The sequence below is a fragment of the Alosa alosa genome, chromosome 11 (assembly GCF_017589495.1).
Source record: "Alosa alosa isolate M-15738 ecotype Scorff River chromosome 11, AALO_Geno_1.1, whole genome shotgun sequence".
Lineage (NCBI taxonomy): Eukaryota > Metazoa > Chordata > Actinopteri > Clupeiformes > Clupeidae > Alosa > Alosa alosa.
In genome coordinates this window covers 22,137,444-22,159,723 of record NC_063199.1, presented here as the reverse complement: position 1 = coordinate 22,159,723, position 22,280 = coordinate 22,137,444, and the positions used below count along the sequence as shown (strand labels likewise).

At 42.7% G+C, this 22,280-nt stretch overlaps 1 protein-coding gene across 1 annotated transcript in view; it reads left to right on the top strand.

Annotated features, from left to right (window-relative positions):
* Positions 1-6,416: 6,416 nt before the first annotated feature.
* The window catches only part of shank3a (SH3 and multiple ankyrin repeat domains 3a), a 172,773-nt gene continuing 156,909 nt past the window's right edge, over positions 6,417-22,280 (top strand). Inside the window, 3 exon segments of the mRNA XM_048256121.1 lie at positions 6,417-6,431; positions 7,242-7,445; positions 21,799-21,870. Coding sequence (XP_048112078.1) covers positions 6,417-6,431; positions 7,242-7,445; positions 21,799-21,870 — 291 coding nt within the window.

The window sequence follows — 22,280 nt, the reverse complement described above, 5'->3', positions numbered from 1 at the left end:
TTCAAAACATAAACTTAAAATTCCAAGAGATTCCGCCCGTAACTCATTTTTTTCATGGGTTTTACGGGTTAGAGTAATGTTGTCAAATAAGCCATTACTTCAATTCATCGTGTTTCCTTACTCTCTGACAACATATGGTGATCATGTTTGGAATGGTTACAGTTTATTTTCCATTATTTCCTACATACTGGACCTTTAAGGGTCTGGCCACGAACAATGTAATGGCCCAACTTGAGGGGCGGCATCAAGCGTGCATTTGAAAATCTCACTGCACGCAATTGGATAACACTAGACCAATGTTTACTCCACTCACATCTATCTGGGATCGCTTCCGTTGAGAGTGATTTCGGCACCAGATTTTATGGTAGAGCCAATCAGGACGCAGGGCGGGAGTTTCATAGATGTGACGTAGCGTACTGTGAGACTGTTCTCAGCGTCACGGGTTGGCTTCAATGTGAGTGGTTGAAGTAACATGTTAATAGAGGACGGACAAGTGGCTTATCCAATCATATGCAAGGATTTTTGATAAGGCCAAGCCTTCTGAAACACCACTCCAATGGATCGATCCCAGATGGATTAGTGGAGCTAGGCGGAACGAAATTCATCTGGCGAGAGTCAGGTTAGTCTCATCATCCATTGCAGTGAAATGGAAAATAATGAATCAAGATAGTACTGAGCACAATTAAATACTGATATTCATCCCAGGGGAAAATATTGCTTCTTACAACAGTCTCATCTTTCAGAAACAAAATTTAGAAAATGAACTGCTATCCTAATACTTTGTGTCCCTTAATGTGCTTTGTAAGAAATTATAAGGTGGCTTGTAACAAATTTGTATTTAATTATATTATTGATATCTACCGTCAAAATCTTCCAAAATATTTAGATATTATTTTTTGCCCACCCCTAACTTCAACTGAACAGATAACAACGAACATGCCACATTACTAACATCAAAACTGGAAGACAATGCTAGTCTTCAGGGTCACAGAAATTGCCAGGAGAAAGTGGACAACACCTTGTCCATGAAGGGAAAAATAGCAAGGGCCACAGTTAACAGTCATACTAACTTATGGAAAGTCACAACAGCAGAGAAAGCTATAATTTACAGCTGGAAGTAGCACTGCTTGTACTGTGGAAAGGACTGCATGGGCAATATTGAAAGAGATATTGGTCAGGTCATGACTATGCTAGTGGAAGTATTTCACTGTTATGTAACTGCTAAGCACATTTGCATACAGTAATTGCAATCAGATTCTTGATTCTTATATACAAAGGAGGGGTATTAAACTCATTGTGCTCTAGATAAGGACTCCCCATGTCAAAAACAACCAAGTCTATGTTGTGCAACATAAAAAAGTTCACTATATTTACAGTAATTGAATTGAACATGGCATGTTGATTAGCACGTCTCCACCGTCTATAACCTTGTATGTCAGGGGATGAAACTGACCTTAATCTTTGACCCCATGGCCCTGAGTCCCTAAGTTCATCTAACTTGTAAATGTACTAGAGTTAATGAAGATCCATCAGTCTGTTTTGGAGATATGAACCAAATACGGCATGTGAGTTATTTGTGTGACCGCTTGTAACCTTGACCTTTGACCTCAAGACCTAAATTGTCTTGCCAGCTCTTTGACAACTTGTAGTGGGTAAGTAGACCAAGTTTGATGAATATCTTTCAATTGGCTTAAGAGATATCAGCTAATATCAAGATGTACTAACATACGTTTTTGGCCCAAAAATCATTGTGCCATGCTCCATTCAAAGCCCTATATATTTTTTTTGGTACAAATCTGCGCTGTAGGCACCACAAATTCTTCATCTACAGAAAATTACTATTCAAATGATACCAAATATACTTTTGCTGTATTTACTTCCACCTTTGCCCCTTTTCTAGGCTAATTCGCTCAGACTAGTAGAGTGTAGAGATGGGGCAGTAGAGGTGGATGAGGGCAGAGAGAGTCCGTGGGGCAGTAGTTAAGACCGAGGCGGGGAGATGTAGCTTCCATTCCTCTTCTTTCTCCCAGTGGTGTGCATATGTGCAGAGTCAGCAGAGAGGAGTGTGTAATGTTCACCTTTAAAAGTCATGTGTGTGTGTGTGTGTGTGTGTGTATATGTGTGTGTGTGTGTGTGTGTGTGTGTGCGTGCGTGATTATTACTCCCCACTGTGAGGCCAGTGCTAAAGGCTCCGTCTGCTGCAGATAGTACCTCTGCTAGTGCTGCTACTGACACTGCATCATGCCAATAAAGTATAATTGGATTTGATTAGATTTGATGCACATGCAAACATGTATACCAGTATACACACACACACACACACAAACCCAGTGCACACCAACAAACCTTCTGTGTTCAACAAATCTATGTTTGAGTACTGACTGCCCACTACTGCTTTACTTCTGTTTTACTACTGTTTTACTAATGTCCTAATGTCCTCAGCCTAATGTTTTTACTACTGTTTTACTGCTACACTGTTTTTCATGCTATATTAGCACACATGATCAATGGCTTCTGCTACAATACTGAATGGCTGTAACCCTATTACCTCAACCTTTTCTTGCACTGACATAGTTTTTTATATTACCTTGTCTACATTATACTTTACTCTCCTATTTGTCCATATTATTTATGCTGGTCTCTAGACACTTGCACTGTTGCACTGTTGGACTACTGTTGGACTACTTTTTGCACCTTCACCATGACACTCACTCTCTTGAGCACCTTACCATGCACACAGAACTACAGGACTACTGTTGGACTACTTTTTGCACCTTCACCATGACACTCACTCTCTTGAGCACCTTACCATGCACACAGAACTACAGGCCAGTCCCGGCCCTGTCACTGCAAGCGTCTCATGCTTGATCACCCTCAAGCACACTGTGGATTTTTTAATTTAATTTATATAGTATATTTAGTATTTAGTTTTGTTAGTTTTTCTTATCCTCTACTGTCTCTATTGTACAGTGGAGTTTGGTTATATGTTTATACTTATATTTACCATTTCTGCTGTAAGTGCTTGTTGTGTGTGATGTCTGTATGCTACTGAGACATTTGAATTTCCCCTTGGGGATCAGTAAAGTATCTATCTATCTATCTATCTATCTATCTAAAAGCAGTCTGAACACACACTAGGTCCTGAATGACTGTAGAGCCAGACTGTTCTGCTGTTTTGTACGTTGCATGAGGCGAAAGCTCCACAATGTGGTTAGTCAGGGGTAGTGCTCTTACCAACACTGTCTGCCTGTGCTCTCTCTCTCTCATTCACTCTCTCTCTCTCTCTCACACACACACATGTTCCCTCTCTCTCTCACACACTCTCTCTCTCTCTCTCACACACACTCCATCTCTCTCACACTCATACACACACTCCCTCTCTCTTACACACACCCTCTCTCTCTCACACACACTCCCTCTCACTCTTCTCTTCCTCCCTTTCTTTCACACTCCTGTTCTCTCTTTCTCACACTCTACCTGTCAGCTGTCACTCACAATCCACTTCTCTGTCTCTCTCTTTCTCTCAGACACATACACACGGATTCAATTCACATAATTCACGGATTGGGATAAATGCAGAGACCAAATTTCCCTCACGGGATCAAAAGAGTATATATACTTATACACACACACACATACACAGTCCCCTTTTGTGTGTCTCTCTCTGTTACTGTAATCTTGCTCTCTGACTCACACACATCAAGAGTGACTGGCTTCCAAGAGAGCATTGGATCTGTGGTCACTGTTTTTATACTGGGGGTTTTTCCGTGATTCCGAAATTGACCGAGAAGAACCGAACGTCTCCATCTGCAGGAAGATGCTCGCGCCTCTCAACCTTAAATTGCTTATTGCTTGTCTTCAGTTTTGGAATGTAATTGGATGCCATATATCCTAAAATCCAGCGCTAAAACAAAGCCTTGGCGTCCCAAGCCCAAATACAAATGCATCACATTTTGAAGGTTACTGGGATTACTGGATACACTGCTCTACAGTAATTTGAAAATTATTGTAGTACCAGTTTTGGCCACAATATTACATACGGTTCCTTTAACAAGCTAAAACGAGTGGGATGTATGACATCTCTGTCAGCAGAAACACAACTCTGAAGTGAGGCAACATCATTGGCAGAAACTTTAACAAACATAGAGTTAACCATACAGTGTTCCAAGGGAGTGTAGCATACTTATTAGCACTGCTGCCACACATGGGAGTGTAGCATACTTATTAGCGCTGCTGCCTTACATGGGAGTGTAGCATACTTATTAGCGCTGCTGCCTCACATGGGAGTGTAGCATACTTATTAGCACTGCTGCCTTACATGGGAGTGTAGCATACTTATTAGCGCTGCTGCCTCGCAAGGGAGTGTAGCATACTTATCAGCGCTGCTGCCTAACATGGGAGTGTAGCATACTTGAGTGCAGCATACTTATTAGCACTGCTGCCTTACATGGTAGAGTTTGCAGATACGGCATGAGTTGCAGGTTTACAGGAGTCCTGTGTGGGACTGTGCTCAAAATGTATAGTTTTATATCAAGCAAGACATTAAACAGGCAGGATGCAAAAAATAGTATAAAATATAAATTTATGTTACATTTGGTCTCATTTGGTCCCAAGGAAATCATTTCCACACTCATTTTTGAAAGATTTTGGATATTTTGGATTTTATGAGTTGTACTGTATCTCCTTAGCCTGGCTAACGTCAAACCTCATCTCACTGAGATGGGGTATACATGTACATTTTCTCGTATTAGAAACATGGTTTACGAATGCCCAGAGCCGTTTATTGGCCGCTACGAATGATCGTCTTGCTGTCCCCCCTCCGTTCTGTCAAAAATATGTACAGTCTTGTACCTTAAGTTGTTTTTTGCTCAAAATAAAAAGTTATAGCTGGTCAGCCTAAGACGAGGCCTAAAACACTTTATATACAGATTTTTCCAGACATCGAATGGAGAAATGAATGGGCTGAGCCCTTGTAGGGTGGTGGCTGTTGAGCTGTATATTAATTAATATGACCGTTTTATTGAAAATAACTATGATTCATATGTAAATAAAACTCTTGGTTATAGCATGTGCTCAACCGCTGGCGGCCATTTTTGATTTCTGACCAGGCTAACTAAATAATAGCCTCATTCCACTTCATGCAGCGCTGCGCAACGCTCCACAGATCTGACTTGATGTGATGCATGCAGGGTTGAACGCAATGCATACTGTTCGACTTCATCCTGCCGAACAGGAACTTACCATGGTCACCATGTCACATGACCTTAAAATCTCTCGGGAGCCTGTGCCTTCATTCAGTTCATGCAGTTGCTCTCCACATACTTTATGAGCTAGAACCCGCCCTCATGAGGTCATTTCAAACAGCTGATGGGTGGAATCTCCCTTGACGAATATGACACATTTCTCATGCTGCTTCCTTATGTTGGAATGTGCGAAAATTAACCTTCTTATATGTGATTTCTGCAACAATGGTACTTAAAACTTTTTGATATTCTTTTTGATATTTTATGCTGTTGGTTAAATAGATGACACACATATACAGAAAACACTTTATATTGAATTTATGAGCTACAATGCAGGCCTGTTAAATGTATGACAACAATGGTTTATTAAAACTACACCATAGCAATTTATTTCATCAATCATGTTCATTTTAATGAATAAGAAGGGAATTTGAACTGTATTTATTGCAACAAAATTCTGCGATATCTCCCACGAGTCACGTCAGGTAGACTGCAGCTTGTGTGTTCGGGGCAGGCTTGCGTCTTTTCTAGCTCCTCACGGTGTACACCGGCAGTTCACATTGAGTATGAAGTCAGCCGCAGTTCATCCCGAATTACCCTTAACAACCTGAACCAAGTCATGTGACCTAGACACTGATAACAGACAAGACTCTTAATCAATCATAATTTGACTTGGTAAAAACATTTAGAAATGCCCCCTACAGGTTGTGAAAAAGTATGTATCTCCTAGTGCACGTTGGCTTTTTAATGGTTAAGATTATATTGTGGGATTTTTGTCTAAACCGCCTTATGACTGGTGGGGTTGAGCCAGAGCTTTCTCCTATAGTGTCCAAAGCTTGAACAAATAACAAAAGGGTATTTTTTATACCATTCTCAGATAAAATACTAAATATTAGCTCCCTTAAAGACTTATAAATTGGCCAGCCTACTAGGAGAAGGACAACCTGCAAAATACATTACCATGGCACAAGGGTCAGTGAGACCGAAACCAAGCCACAATGCCCGCCAGGGCAAAAAAAAAAAAAAAAAAGATTTGGCAATACAAATTGAGTTTTTCTGCCATGCCAGTAAAGCTCTTTTTAATTGAGAGAGAGAGAGAGAGAGAGCGTAAAGGACACGATGGACAGAAATAAAATGTTTTTGTTCACAAGAAGCTCCCCTGTGCATGATGATATGTCTGATGTGGAGGTGTGTGTGTGTGTGTGTGTGTGTGTGTGTGTGTGTGTTCCCATCTGCTGTAGTGGTGCTGTAGAGGTGCCGTTTAGTGTGAGGATAAATCATTCTTCATGGATTGGAAGCAGAAGGCTGAGGAAGTGGAGTGTGTTAACATCACTCTAGCATCAATAAAGACAACATCTCACACACAAACACTCCCGCTCTCTCTCTCTCTCGTTACTACACGCTTTCTCTCTCTAGTGACAATATATGATGATATGAATATGATTCTTCCTAACAAAAACGCTGTTGCTAAAAGGTAGACATGTATATTTCGCTATCGTGTCTGTTGTGCAAGATATTGACAGCGCAATAACCAGAAAACAATGTCAAGGCATTTGTGGAGAAGAAGAACCCCTGTATCAGTTGAAACACGCACCATAATCACATCCCAATGGAGCAGTATCAGACTCTAATTCTGACTAGAATTGAGTATGACGACATCAGGCTATCTGATTGGCAGGAACGATCACATGGTTATTGTTGTAGCTTCCACGGACCAGTTATCACTTATCAGCTTTTGTGTGTGTGCATGTATATCCGTATAATACATTGAGAAGTATTTTCATTTGCATTAATTCAACATGAAATGAACGGAACACTTCAGTTACGCACCCGGTGTAGCCACCATGTCGTGTTGTATCACTACTGACAGTGCTTGTGTGTGTGTGTGTGCTAAAGACGAATCCAAAGTCTTTCCTCATATTTAGACATTCGTAACTGCTTTTGATTATTGCTATTTAATTATATGTGTGTGTGTGTGTGTGTGTGTTTCCTGCACAGAAATGTATGAAGTTTAACGTGGCGGCCCCCATCTGGCTGTCCAAGCAGCGCATCCTGTGCACGCTGAACCAGAGTCTAAAGGACGTGCTCAACTACGGACTCTTCCAGCCCGCCCACAACGGCAAGGCCGGCAAGTTCCTGGACGAGGAGCGCATGCTGAGGGACTACCCGCTGCCCTCCCTCACCTCCGTGCCCTACCTGGAGGTCAGACACACACCTCGCCCTCACACACTCTCCTTTTCTCTCTCTCTTACACACCTTGCCCTCACACACTCTCTTGTACTGTCTCTCTTACACACCTAATCCTCACACACACTCTTGTACTCTCTCTCTTACACACCTCGCCCTCACACACTCTCCTTTTTTCTCTCTCTTACACACCTCGCCCTCACACACACTCTTGTACTCTCTCTCTTACACACCTTGCCCTCACACACTCTCTTGTACTCTGTCTCTCACACCTCGCCCTCACACACACTCTCGTACTCTCTCTCTTACACACCTTGCCCTCACACACTCTTGTACTCTGTCTCTCACACCTCGCCCTCACACACACTCTTGTACTCTCTCTCTTACACACCTTGCATTGTTTTTTAACACGTCTCTGTCCAGAAAGGGACAACACGTTCGTTTTAAGTGTGTGTGTCTGTGTGTGTGTGTGTGTGTGTGTGTGTGTGTGTGTGTATTTGTGATTTTCCTGCTCTCTCCCACTCTCCATCTCTCTCTTTCTCTCATTAGTGCTAATAAAACCTGCTGAAATGTGTTTTGATTTGTTTGTATTAGATTGGATTTGTCTTATTGCGTTAGAAAAGGCCTATCTCTCCCTCAGCCACAGCAGTCACAGACACCACATCTATTGCTCTTATGGGAAATGTGATTTGGCTACATCTCCAATCTCCTCTCTCTCCCTCCCTCCCTCTCCATCTCCCTTTCTCCCCGTCTCCCTCTCTCTATCTCTCTGTCCCTCCCTGTCTCCCTCTCTCCCTCCTTCTCCTGTCTCTCTCTCCATCTCTCTCTCTTTCCCTCCCTCTCTCTGATGCTCTCTTCACACCTCATCTCACCCATCCCTCTCTCTGTCTGTGTCAGTCGTTCCATATCTATCTTTCCATCAGTTGCCTCCTCTATCACTTTCTCAACTGCATTCTCCGCAGGCTTCAGGCTCTTTCTCTCCATCTAGTCTGCACGCTTCCTCTATCCGCCATCCACCTCATCCCTCATCACACACACACACACACACACACACACACATGCACACGCACGCACAAAGTCAGACAAAAAGATACACACACACACACACACACACACACACACACACACACACACACAAAGTCAGAAAAAAAAGACAACTTTTCCCCAACTCTTCCTCTCTCTCTCCATTTTAATTTCATTTGTCTGTCTGTCTGTGTGTCTTCTGTCTGTCTATCTCTGTGTGTGTGTGTGTGTGTGTGTGTGAATTTCTTGAATTTCCCCTTGGGGATCAATAAAGTATCTAAATATCTATCTATCTATCTGTGTGTGTGTCTGCTCATCAGGGTAAAGTTTGTGATACTTTGGGCTGATTTATCATTCTAATTAAGTTTCTGTGCCACAGAGGATCCCTCGTGAAAGACAAATCAGATTACATCATCCCACTCAAACACTACACGCACACACACACACACGCATACAAACACACACACACATGTATGCACACACAAACACACACATACAGTACATGTAAGCGCACACACACACACATATATGTGACCAGGCATGGAATTGAGGGTCACAAGTGTGTTTTGAGGCATTTTGAATTATTCAGATTCTGAAAGTGTAGGTTTTAAGCTTTCTAACAATGTCTTACACATGGAAATCCGATAACATTTGAAGAAGTTGTAGCCAATTTAAAGTATACACATCTCAAAGCTACAAGCTGAGAAATCATAACCTGACTCTCGCCAAATGAATTTTGTTCCGCCTAGCTCCACTCATCCATCTGGGATCAATCCATTGAAGTGTTGCTTCAGAAGGCTGGGCCTAATCAAAAAATGCTTGCATATAATTGGATAAGCCACTTGTCCGTCATCTATTGACGTGTTAATTCAACCACTCACATCGAAGCCAACCCGTGACGCTGATAACAGTCTAACAGTCGCTTCTACGCTATGCCACATCTATGAAACTCCCGCCCTGCGTCCTGATTGGCTCTACCATACAATCTTGTGCTGAAATCACTCTCAACGGAAGAGGTCCCAGATGGATGTGAGTGAAGCTAGGCGGAGCTAAGCGGAACGAAATTCATCTGGCGAGAGTCAGGTTAGAGAAATCATGCAAGAAAGTTTGCCTACTTTCTCCCTGAATCCATGGGAGGGGAACACAATGGTCCTCATTTGCATGACATTAAGATCAACCCTCCCCCCTGTCACGGTCACTGATCTGTCAGCCTGCAGTGCAGTGTGTTGTAGTGGTCTGAAGCGCTCTCTAGACCCACAGTGTACATTAAACCTCTTATAAGGTACCAGGTACCTGCCATCAGTCAATACAAGACATTCACACGTTATTCAAATTAATTGCCCATCGAAACTAGTCGTCATATCATGCTAATGACCCATCGAAACTATCTGTAATGGGTTACAGAACCAGCTAGTAGCAATGGATAAAGTAGTCTAAAACAAACATGAGATCACGTTTGCAAACCATGTTATTTTGAATGAACACCCAGTGCAAGGCACCAGGTTGGCAATGGATTTAGCAGGTTTAGCAATAGATAAAGTAGTCTAAAACGCGAACTAAACAAACATGAGATCACGTTTGCAAACCCTGTTAATTTGAATGCACACACGATGCAAGTCACCCTGCCACCCTGCCAATAGCTAACGACAGTATGGCTGGGCGATAAAACGATAGCGATATGTATCGCAATAGACATGTAATCGATATCAATAAAAATGTGTTCGATAGAACATTCAATAATTAAAAGCAACACACACCTCCCGCCTTACGTTGTCCATAAATAAATAGGCTAAATATATCTTGCATTGTAGTATGTGCAACTCTACCAACTCTACCAGAGTAGACGATAGGAGTAGGCCTACCTACTCTCAATGAGTCCTTGCCCCGTGCACTCTCTCTCTCTCTCTCTCTCTCTCTCTCTCTCTCTCTCTCTCCCTCTCAACAGGCGCATCCCTCCTCAGTATGCACATGTAATCCAAACCTTCACAATCGTGCAAGACGACTGGCTAAATTGCTATTAAATCCGGTTAGTCCCAATCCCGATGCAAATGGAAAAGTATTTTCCAAGACTCAAACGGGCCTGTCCCAAGGACAAAAAGTATTCATTATAGTGGATGTAATCCACCATCTTGAAATCTCCTGGGTTCTTCTTCTTCTTATAACCTTTTCTTTTTACATTACATTACATTACATTACATTTGGCTGACGCTTTTTAACCAAAGCGACTAACAACATGGTAAACAGTAAGTTTTAGAACAATTCTCACAATTTTAGGACAGTTTAAAAGAACATTAGAGTACAGTAAGAATAAGTGCGTCGGTGAGTGCTGTTTTTAACAGTTACTTGTCAGTTTAAAACGGCTGGTGAGTGCTAGGATCAGTAAGACTTGTTGTAAGTGTTGCTATGAGAGTAGATGTTCTCTAAAGAGCTGGGTCTTCAGGAGTTTTTTGAAAGTGGAAAAGGATGTCCCTGCCCTTGTAGGAACTGGAAGTGTGTTCCACCAACGAGGAACAACAGATGAGAAAAGTTTGGATTGGCTTGAGCGTACCGGTGGTAGAGCTAGACGTCGTTCGTCAGAGGAGCGCAAGGTTTTTACCTTTTCAAGAATGAATGCGACTCTAACCGCTTAACGTATAGACATGTTGAAATAACCGTTGTGTAGGTCTGGAGTTGACAAGAGATGTATTTTTTCAGATTTTCTTAAAAGTTTATACTTTTTGAGAAATAGGGGATTAAAAATTTCAAAAAGCTCATTTTTCCCCCATAGACTTGTATGGCTCTGATGTCATAATGGCCTAAAGCCTGCTGCACTCGTTATGCTCCCAGAGAAGTTCCCAGGCTAATCAGAACACTGGCACAGGTGTCACCTGTGAAACTGTCTCAGCTTCTAAGGGACCATTCGTTATTTATAAACGGGGTCACTGGAGGAAAATAGGGAGGGTCATGTCTTTTTATTCTTTGTTGAGGGAGGGTCACCTAATTTTTTTTTTTTTTGTCTAGGAGGGGGTCACCCATCTTTTGTATTAATGAAAACAGCAAAAAATCAAAGTGGCTTGTTTGATTGTTGATTTCTGTCGCCATATAACGTTCTCTTTCGCTCCATAGCTCTGTCAACATTGAACAATGAAAATAAGGAGATTTCTCACGAAAAAATGGACGGAAAACATCCGTCCCCCATTAACGTTGGAAGGGTTGGAGCAACAAAGTAGCCTACTTTATTCACGCTTAACAGCCTATATCCATTTGGTCAACTTTATCCAGCCCTAAAAAAAAGCTAACTTTGGTTTACTTGTAGTTCACGGTGTAGCCTAGCCTAACTTTTAAACAGTGTGCATGCTTATAAAGCATACTTGTGCTTCATTCATCCACACATCCAGCTCCTAACGTTTTGACAAGCATTTCTACCAATTGACCTTTGTTCCTGCCCATCTCTAGCTTTGCTGTCTCCGTCCTTTCTGTTTTTGTTGTTTGCAAAAAATATATAGTAGGCCCCATTTATTGGTAACCAGCAACAAGTGCAATTTGTTAATCGCTGTCATTCTCTCTCCTGCCAACAAAAATGTGTTACGTTCCAAATAGCAGTGTGTAATTCTGCTTCATAAAGCAGAATACAGAATACAAATACATTGGTCATATAAATAGCCAGTTTATGGTCTACAGTGTAGGCTAGAGTTGGTATGTTATGGTAGGCCAACTTGGAGTGAATATACAGGGGATTTCTTTGGCTCTTAGCCTGGCAGGTGAAAGACGTAGACATAGCCTACGGCCAACACTGCAAGCCCAATGAATCGTGCTCTCACAACAACCACGTTGTTAACTTAAATAGGCTTACTGTAGGTTAACATCACTCTGAGTTCGCATTCAAGCAAGCAAAACGATGATTTGAATACATTTGTTTCTCTGGAAGGGCAAGGGGTAACAACAGGACAACACAGAGACAGGCCAGAATGCAGGACTAATGTTATGAGAGGATTACAGTAATATGGGATATTCTACGGGAAAATATTAAAACGGCAAGACAGCGGGGAAAAGTTAAAATGATAGGCCTAAACCCGGAAAAAGTTGGCATGTTAGGTATTTTTCGGTCCCTGTGATTATTTGTGAAATTGTGCAAACGGTCTTTTCAAGTCATTTGAGAAGGAAGGAGTGTAGCAAGCTCCCAAGTTGACACTCATCTGAGAAATTGAGTTTTGGATAATGTTCAGCTTTGGGAAGCCAAAGCCTAGAGGAAGGAAGCCTAGAGACGAGTCCATAGCAACAAGTTCATGTGTTGAATTTGTTATTACCCAGTGTGCTTTGTTGAATGGTGTCAATGTTTTATTGTTTTATTTCATGTGAATACTTACTAGAGGAGTAAATTATTTCAAGTAGGCTAATGCAGTTGCAGGAAGTGTGCATTTAGTTTCCATGCTTATTGTGTTTCCACAACAATGTTAGTGAGTAAATCTACTGAAATGGCCACCATCTTGGTAAAGTGTGATGTGTAAGATCAGAAAGCAGAGGGTGAGTTTCGAACGATTGTTTAAGTCAATGTGTTTTCATAGCGCTCTATAGCGTGGGCAGAAGGTATTAACGATTGGCCGGGGAGGGTCATGTCTTTTTTGAAAAGACTGCTGGAGGGTTGTTGAAAATTATCTTGCAGGCAGGGGAGGGTCATGCAACTTTTGATTGAAGCACTCAAAATCCCTCCGGTGACCCCGTTTATAAATAACGAACGGTCCCTAATGCATACAATCTGGTGCTCCCTAAAACTACACATTCTGTTTAAGCGTTTCCCGTTTCCATCATGAAGGCCTTCTACACTTCAGCGGTTGAGAGTGTTCTAACTGGTAGCATCATCACCTGGTATGGGAACTCCACAGTTAGAGATTGTAGTACTCTGCAGAGAGTAGAAAAGGCCAGCTGAACGCACTATAAGAACTCAACTCCCTGCTCTACAAGATATCTATTCCAGAAGAGTACTCCTAAGAGCCCAAAATATTCTGAAGGACTCTTCTCATCCTAACATTGGATTATTCCTACCGCTGAAATCAAGAAGACGCCTATGTAGTCACAAAGCTAGAACTGAGACACTCAGGAGAACTCTGAACTCTGAACTCACACTATAACTCTGAACTCTGAACTCACACTGACTTTGCACACATTCACTCCTCAGCACTCTCAAACATTTCCCAACTCTGAATTCACACTATACTGACTTTGCACTCATTCACTCCTCAGCACTCATGACCCCCCCCACACACCTACAGTACAAGACTTTTAGCACTTTTACATCCTATGATACAACCTTTTATTTATTTTCTTATTTCATCACACGTCAAAACACACACACACACACACACACACACACATATCTGACTTTCTCCAACTTTTGCACATCTCCATAGAACTTTTTATTTATTATTTTTGATTTCTCCTCCATCTACCCATGTCCTTGATTGCCTAGCCTTTCTGCCCAACCCCATCCCCATCCCCAACACACACACAAAAAACACACACACTTACATCATCACTGTCATCACCTCACATACATACAGCACACTGCTTGCTACAGTAAGCCTCCTCTACATACTTGCTGTACACTGCCCCCCCCCCCCTCCCTACATACACAGCACATTGTCTTCAGGATCTTCCCCAACACACATCCTCTAAATACTTACAGCACACTGCCCCCACCTACCCACACACACACACACACAGTCACTGCTCCACTCCCCTCCCGCCCACACACACATCTTTACTGTCATCACTCACATACATCATACATACAGTACTCTGCTTGCAATAGTAAGTCCTTCACCATACTTGCAGTACACTACCCCCCCCCCCCCAATACACAGCACATTGTCTCATGAGGAAACTTCTCCAACACACATATTGCACACTGCCCTCTCCCCACATACACAGCACACTATCCCATCCCCTGTCATCCCCCAACACACACACCAAGACCCCTGGTAGTTGGGTTAGCCCTTGAGCCGTGGATCTGCCCAAGGTTTCTTCCTTGGTAAGGGAGTTTTTCCTTGCCCCTGTTGCTCTTGGGTGCTCCTTGTTGGTGCCCCCAATCCCAATCCTCCCCACCTTTCTTATGCAGCCCTTGTCACTTAATCTACTAAACCCCTCTTCTACTGCACTTTTTACCCCCCCCCCCCCCACCCATAAATGCACAAATAGGCTGACACCAGACATAATTTCACTGCATTTCTTACTTCCAGTAACTATATGCATGTGATAATAAACTTCCTTGTATCCTTGTATCCTTGTGTGTCAAAATAAAATTCACAGCCATATCTCATGCTTTGCGCATTATATCTCCAGAACGGTTTGACGCATATGCTTCAAATTTGGTACAAATGTTTGTATGGACTCAAAGATGAAGTGAGTTGATGTTGGAGGTCAAAGGTCAAGTCAATGAACACTCTGAGTGTGATATCTCAAGAATGCCTTGACATACATGCCTGAAATTTGGTATGAGTATTTGTATGGATTCAAAGATGAAGTAAATTGATGTTGGAGGTCAAAGGTTAAATGTCAAGGTCAAAAACACCTTGAGTATTATATCTCAAGAATGCCTTGACATACAAGGTCTTTTGGTACGAGGGTTTGTATGAACTCAAAGATTAAGTAATTTAATGGTTTTTTTTTCCAGGAATTTTCCCACCAACATTAAGCCAGCAGCTGTTCCTTTGGCATTACATTCTAGTTTGAAACTTAAACACACGTGGGGAAACTGAACAGTCTAACCAGTAGACTATGATAAACTAGCAAATTAAGCTAGGCTACTTTGTTTACAATATTTCCAGGCTTCAACCAGTGCTGCTCATTCAGACTTATGTGCACATTTATTTATTTGAGTGTTTTTCATGATTGTGTTGCTATTTCTTTTCCCTGTTTGCTTTGATTGATAACTGAGGTGATTCAAATCAGAGGAAGGTTACGTTTAAAATAAAAGTGTTTAAATGTAACTTTTCCCCCCATTCTGGTCCTTATCTGAAATAGATTTAAAAAAAAAAAAAATCAATAATTATCGATATCGACTGATATGAAATACTTATATCGTGATACAGTTTTTAGCCATATCGCCCAGCCCTAAACGACAGTAGGCCTACGTTAGCTAGTAGCAATGGATAAAGTTTCTAACACACAAACTTTATCCCCGCCAAATGTAACTGTGGAGATAGCATCTGATATCTTATTTATCTAGCCTCTGCTGCCAGACCGAGAGATTCTACCTCGTTGTAATTATCTTCGCTAAGGTCAGCTCTAGATTAGGGATGTTCTCCAATGTAATGCAGTCGCCTTCATCATTAGATTCAGCTCATCTGCAATCCGCTGTGCTTTGTCCATCTCCATTCCAATTGTAAACAAACAGCATGCTGGTTCAGTAAGTAGCCATGAGGTTACTTCTAGCATACAGCTGATTAGCCGACAGAACAAAAGACCACTAATAGTCACGCCCAATTCAAACGCTGGTTTACTTCCTGAAACTTAACCATTTTCAAAGACAAAATATACACTTTTAAAGCAATCAATGCTGTTATCTGAAACGTGGAATTGCGTCTTTAGGACTTCACCTTGCACATTCTGCAAAAAAACGAAAATAACTCATTTTGAAAAAAAACACTTCAAAGTCGTTTTTCGCGACTTGCGTCTCTGCGACTTGAGCCTGGTTTTCCAATGCCTGGTCACATATGTAAAGTTATTTGAAGAGTAGAAAACAACTGTTGCCATGACACATGGATGCAGCACGTGACAAATTTACTCATTCACACTCATACACACTCGTACACACTCGCTCTCTTCTGCTCTCTCTCTCTCTCACGCACACACAGAAACAGAAACATACACACACACTCATACATCCACTGATCTGTTAGCTCAGGGCCAGGAATGCTAACATTCCTGTTGCAATAATGTGTGTGTGTGTGTGTGTCTTTCTATCAGGGTTTTTCATGCAGTAGCTTCAGCATGCTCCACTGCACTGACACAACACACACACACACAAACAAACAAACACACAGAGACACACACACACACTCACAGTGTTTCCCACCAGGGGATCCTGTTGAAGAAGAGATTGATTAATTGATTCATAGAACATCTACTCATTCTCAGATGCTAATCATCTGCTAAAACACACACACAGACACACACAACACCCGCCCCTCCACACACATGCACACACACACAGCCACAATAATGCTGTATAGATTTATCTCCGTTGTACTTGTGGTTAGTTTAAAGAGTAAGATAGAGTGTGTGTGTGTTTGTGTGTGTGCATGCACGTGGGTGCACGTGCAAAAAGGACCATCCCATTGCAATGAAGCTTGTTTCACCAGTTCACACACACTGAGCATTGTGATGTAGTAGTTGTGTGTGGTTTTATTTGGTGTGAGGACTTACATGCCCAAACACACACACACACGTGCGATGGCAGGGAGGAGGAGACGTGTTATTTGGATTATTCTCAAACTCATGATTTCATGGCAATGTACACATTGGTATGAGAAGAAACCCGCAGTCAAACCTCAAGCACCTCGACCAGCAGCAGCTACGGTGAGTGCTTGTGTGTGTGTGTGTGTGTGTCTGTGTGTGTGGTCTGGGTTTAGGTGTGAAACTCTCTGTCACTCACACACACACACACACATACACACACACATACACAAGCACACACTGCAAATTAATCCTATACAGTGTGTTACAATCCTTTTCCACTTTGACTACACTACGCTAGGCTACACCTATAACTAGGCTAGGCTAACTACACCTCTGACTATGCTAGGCTAATTTACACCCCTGACTACTCAAGGTTAGGCTAGGCTACACCTCTGACTACTTTAGGCTAGATTAGGCTACACCTCTGACTACACTGGGCTAGGCTATAACTCTGACTATACCTCGGACTACTCTATGCTAGGCTAGTCTTCACCTCTTACTACGCATGGCTAGTCTAAGCTGCACCTCTGACTATTCTAGGCTAGGCGGGGCTACATCTCTGACTCCACTAGGCTAGACTACACACCTGACTACACTAGGCTAGGCTAAGCTACACCTCTGACTACGCTAGGCTAGGTGAGGCTACAGTTTTACTACTGTTTTACTATTGTACACAGCCTAATGTTTTCACTACTGTTTTACTGCTACACTGTTACCTCAACCTGTTCTTGCACTGAAATAGTTTTTTATTTTACCTTGTCTACATTACACTTTACTCTCCTATTTGTCTATATTATTTATGCTGGTCTCTAGACCTTACTGTTGCACTGTTGGACTAATGTTGGACTACTTTTTGCACCTTCACCATGACACCCACTCTCTTGAGCACCTTGCCAGGCACACAACTAAGGACTATGGTTGGACTACTGTTTGCACCTTCACCATGACACTCACTCCCTTTAGCACCTCACCAGTCCTGGCCCTGTCACTACAAGCGTCTTATGCTTGATCACCCTCAAGCACATTGGACTTTCTTAATTTAACTTATATAGTGTATTTATAGTTATTTAGTATTTAGTTTTGTTAGTTTCTTATCTTATCTTCTACTGTCTTTATTGTACAGTGGAGTTTAGTTATATGTTTATACTATACTAATGTTTACCATTTCTGTTGTAAGTGCATGTTGTGTGCTATGTCTGTATGCTACTGAGACCCTTGAATTTCCCCTTGAGGATCAATAAAGTATCTATCTATCTATCTACCTCTGACTCCACTAGGCTAGACTATACCTCTGACTACACTAGGCTAAGCTACCCTACACCCCTGACTACGCTAGGCTAAGCTACACCTTTGACTATGCTAGGCTAGGCTAGGTTACACCAGAGCCCGCCTGGCCACTCCGTATTAAGTCCCATTGTACCGAATTTTAGTTGCAGTTCCACCAGATTTTACATTACATTACATTACATTACATTTGGCTGACGCTTTTTAACCAAAGCGACTAACAACATGGTAAACAGTACGTTTTGGAACAATTCTCACAATTTTAGGACAGTTTAAAAAAACATTAGAGTACAGTAAGAATAAGTGCGTCGGTGAGTGCTGTTTTTAACTGTTACTTGTCAGTTTAAAACGGCTGGTGAGTGCTAGGATCAGTAAGACTTGTTGTAAGTGTTGCTATGAGAGTAGATGTTCTCTAAAGAGCTGGGTCTTCAGGAGTTTTTTGAAAGTGGAAAAGGATGTCCCTGCCCTTGTAGGAACTGGCAGTGTGTTCCACCAACGAGGAACAACAGATGAGAAAAGTTTGGATTGGCTTTGAGTGCATCGGGTGGTAGAGCTAGACGCCGTTCGTCAGAGGAGCGAGCGGTCTGGAGGTAGTGTAAGTCTGTATGAGGGCATTCAAGTAGGTGGGAGCAGAACCGAGACTACTTTGTAGGCAAGCGTTAGAGAATTGAATTTGATGCGGGCCGCCATAGGTAGCCAGTGTAGCTGGATGAGCAGCGGGTAACATGTGCCCTTTTGGGTTGGTTGTAGATCAGGCGCGCCGCCCAGCGTTCTGGATCATCTGAAGTGGTTTCACTGCGCAGGCTGGGAGACCTGTCAGGAGGGCATTGCAGTAGTCGAGTCGTGAGATGACTATTGCCTGAACCAGAAGTTGGGTAGCATCTTGAGTCAAGTAAGTCCTGATTTTCCGTTATGTTGTAGAGTGCTAAACGGCATGACCGGGCGACTGAGGCAACATGATCTGAGAAGTTTAGTTGGTTGTCAAGAACAACTCCTAGATTTCTTGCAGTCCTGGTCGGTGAAACAGACAGGGAGTCAAATTTGATGTTGATGTCGTGGTGTATGGTAGGTTTAGCTGGGATGACCAGCAGTTCAGTCTTTTAGAGGTTCAGCTGGAGGTGGTGTGCCTTCATCCATGTAGCTATGTCTGAAAGGCAATCCGAGATCCGTGCTGAAACCAGGGGGTCGTCAGGTGGAAAGGACAGATAGAGCTGTGTGTCGCCTGCATAGCAGTGGGATGAGAAGCCGTGTGAACGGATAATCTGTCCCAAGGAGGTGGTGTAGATAGCAAAGAGGAGGGGGGCCCAGCACTGAGCCCTGGGGACCCCTGTGGTGAGATGGTGAGGTGCGGATAGCTGACCCAGCCATGATACGTTAAACGAAGCGCCCTGTGAGGTAGGATTCAAACCAGGAGAGAGCAGAACCGAGATTCCCATGTCAGCGAAAGTATAGAGAGAAGGATACGGTGATTAACCGTGTCAAAGGCAGCCGATAAGTCAAGCAGAATGAGTACTGATGACCCGGCGGTCGCCCTGGCTTCTTTAAGGCTTCTGTTACAGACAGCAGAGCCGTTTCGGTAGAGTGGCCGCTTTTGAACCCAGACTGATTTGGATCCAGAAGGTTGTTCTGTGAAAGGAAGTCAGAGACCTGTTTGGAGACTGCTCGTTCAATGCCTTTGGATAGGAAAGGCAGTAGTGAGACAGGGCGGTAGTTCTCGACTTGAGCAGGGTTGAGAGAAGCTTTCTTAAGTAACGGTGTTACCCGGGCCATTTTGAACGCTGTTGGAAATGTGCCGGAGGTTAGCGAGGCATTGATCACATGTGTGATAGCTGGAGCGATGGTCGGGCTGATGGACTGAAGTAGGCTCGTAGGTATAGGGTCCAGCGAGCATGTGGTAGGACGGCTGCATGTCAGGAGTCTGGACACTTCACTCTCGGAGAGAGGCGTGAATGCTGAAAAAGATGTTCCAGCAGTCCCTAGAGGTTGTAGGAGTGCGGTATCTGAGTCAGATGCGTTGAGTGGGCATGTAGAGAATTGACTGCTGATTGCCGGCACTTTGTAAAAAAATGAGGCGAGGGTATCTGCAGTAAGGCTGGATGGAGGAGGAGGCAGCTGAGGGTTGAGTAGCAATTTGAAGGTTGAGAAAAGTTTTCGAAAGTGTCTGTAGCTGTTGATTTTGTCATGGTAGAAAGCAGTCTTAGCAGCAGTGATGCTGGCTGAGAAGGAGGTCAGGAGTGTCTGGTAGTTTTGAGGTCGCCAGCTAGTTTGGATTTGTGCCATTTCTCTCCGCGGCTCTGAGTTTGCGCGCGCCATGCGATCGGAGGGTATCATTTAGCCATGGATGAGAATGTTTGGATCGAGCTGGCCTTGTGGTAAGAGGGCACAGCTCGTCTAGACACGAGGTCAGTGTGGAGCATTTCCACTGGGGGCGATCGCCATGAGTGCAGAATTAATGGGAGTCAATGCTAGACGGCTAAATTTGTCTCTTTCACCTGATTGTCGTTGACAAATCTCAGATTTGATTGTAGTTTGTATAACTTCAACATGGGTTATAGGTCAAAAGTTGAATGAACGAGTACTTATGTCCTTTTGTTTTCTTACAGGTTGGGTCGTTGCCCATAACACGCTAGCATTGTGCTAATGAGTAACGTCATTGACACGTTTGAAAGGCTTTTAAGAACAATTAAGTGACTTTAAAAAATATAATACTGAACCAAGTGTATTTTCTTTGCCTCCCCTTTCGAATACAATATTCAAATGACTTGAAAAAAAAATGATATCCCGAGAAAAGTGGATTTTGAGGGGTACAGCTCCATAGACCTCCATGCATTCTGCACTCGTGGACGAGCGCCCTCATGTGGAACCACAGAAGGAACTGCAACCAGTTCAGAAACCGGAAGTTTTCCGAGAGTGGCAGTTCTCCCCTTATTAGACATTCTCTGGTTACACCCAGAGTGTGGCGAGGGGAAAGGTTCAGGGGAAGCCAAATGAGCATAAGATAGATAGAGATAAATTTGTCCGTTGTAAATAATAACGTGAATCGCAATGTAAAAACTCAAACTCGTATTTGCTCTCTCTCTCTCTCTCTTTCTCTGCATAATCGCTCAACACAAACCATTTGTTTTTAATTATTGCTTTTATTTATAAGTAAAAACAAATGGTTTGTGTTGAGCGATTGTTTTATTCTTTGTCTTTACTTATTGTTTATTATTATCTCTAAATTGTAGGCTACTATAATTTTATGTTCAATCACTTTGCCCGTGAAGTTTCATTCTTATGAACACTCAATTCTCAATGGGACTCACCTGATTAAATAAAGCATTATGTAGCCTACATTGGCATAGTGACAACAGTGAATAAAATAATAGGCTCTTTATTCAGTACTGTTAGCAGGACAAATGAAAAGATCAACACAAGATAATTTTCTTCATTAAAAGTCCTAAAATCTCTTCCCCTCGGTAGCCTATGCAGCTCGATTTGATGTTGCTCTTCAGTCAGATTCGATTTCAAGCTGCTGTTACTGTAAAGTTGCCAAAGTGGAGGTGGTTACTAAAAACTCCAAATCTCCCCCTTGCACTGCTGTCCCTGTCTTAGAGTTGTGCGTATGTGTTTTCTTCTCTTTCAGTTTCGCTACAAGAGGCGTGTGTATACCCAGACGCACCTGGACGACAAGCAGCTGGCTAAACTACACACCAAGGTAGGCTACACACACACATACACATACACACACCTTGTGTTTCGCCGATGATGCGCTGCCATCACTGCCAACTATACAGTATATGCTGCGTACTGGCTCTCTGAGAATGCTTTGCAAGTCGTGGGTTCGATTCCCGGCCGCCATTATTGTACCCTTGAGCAAGGCACTCAACACAAGTTGTTCGAGGGAGACTAACCCTGCAATTGATATCTGTATGTCAAATAAATTAAATAAGACAATATATTGTATACAGAATGTATAGCTAGATTGTTGTAACGCAGCACAATGACGTATGGGAATGGAATGTGATATCTGAATAGCTGTGCAATGCAGTAGCTGTACTGTAGATGAGGAAAGGGTGTCTAGCTTGCACAGACCCTGTGCCAGTGGCCTGATCTGCATGTGTTTTC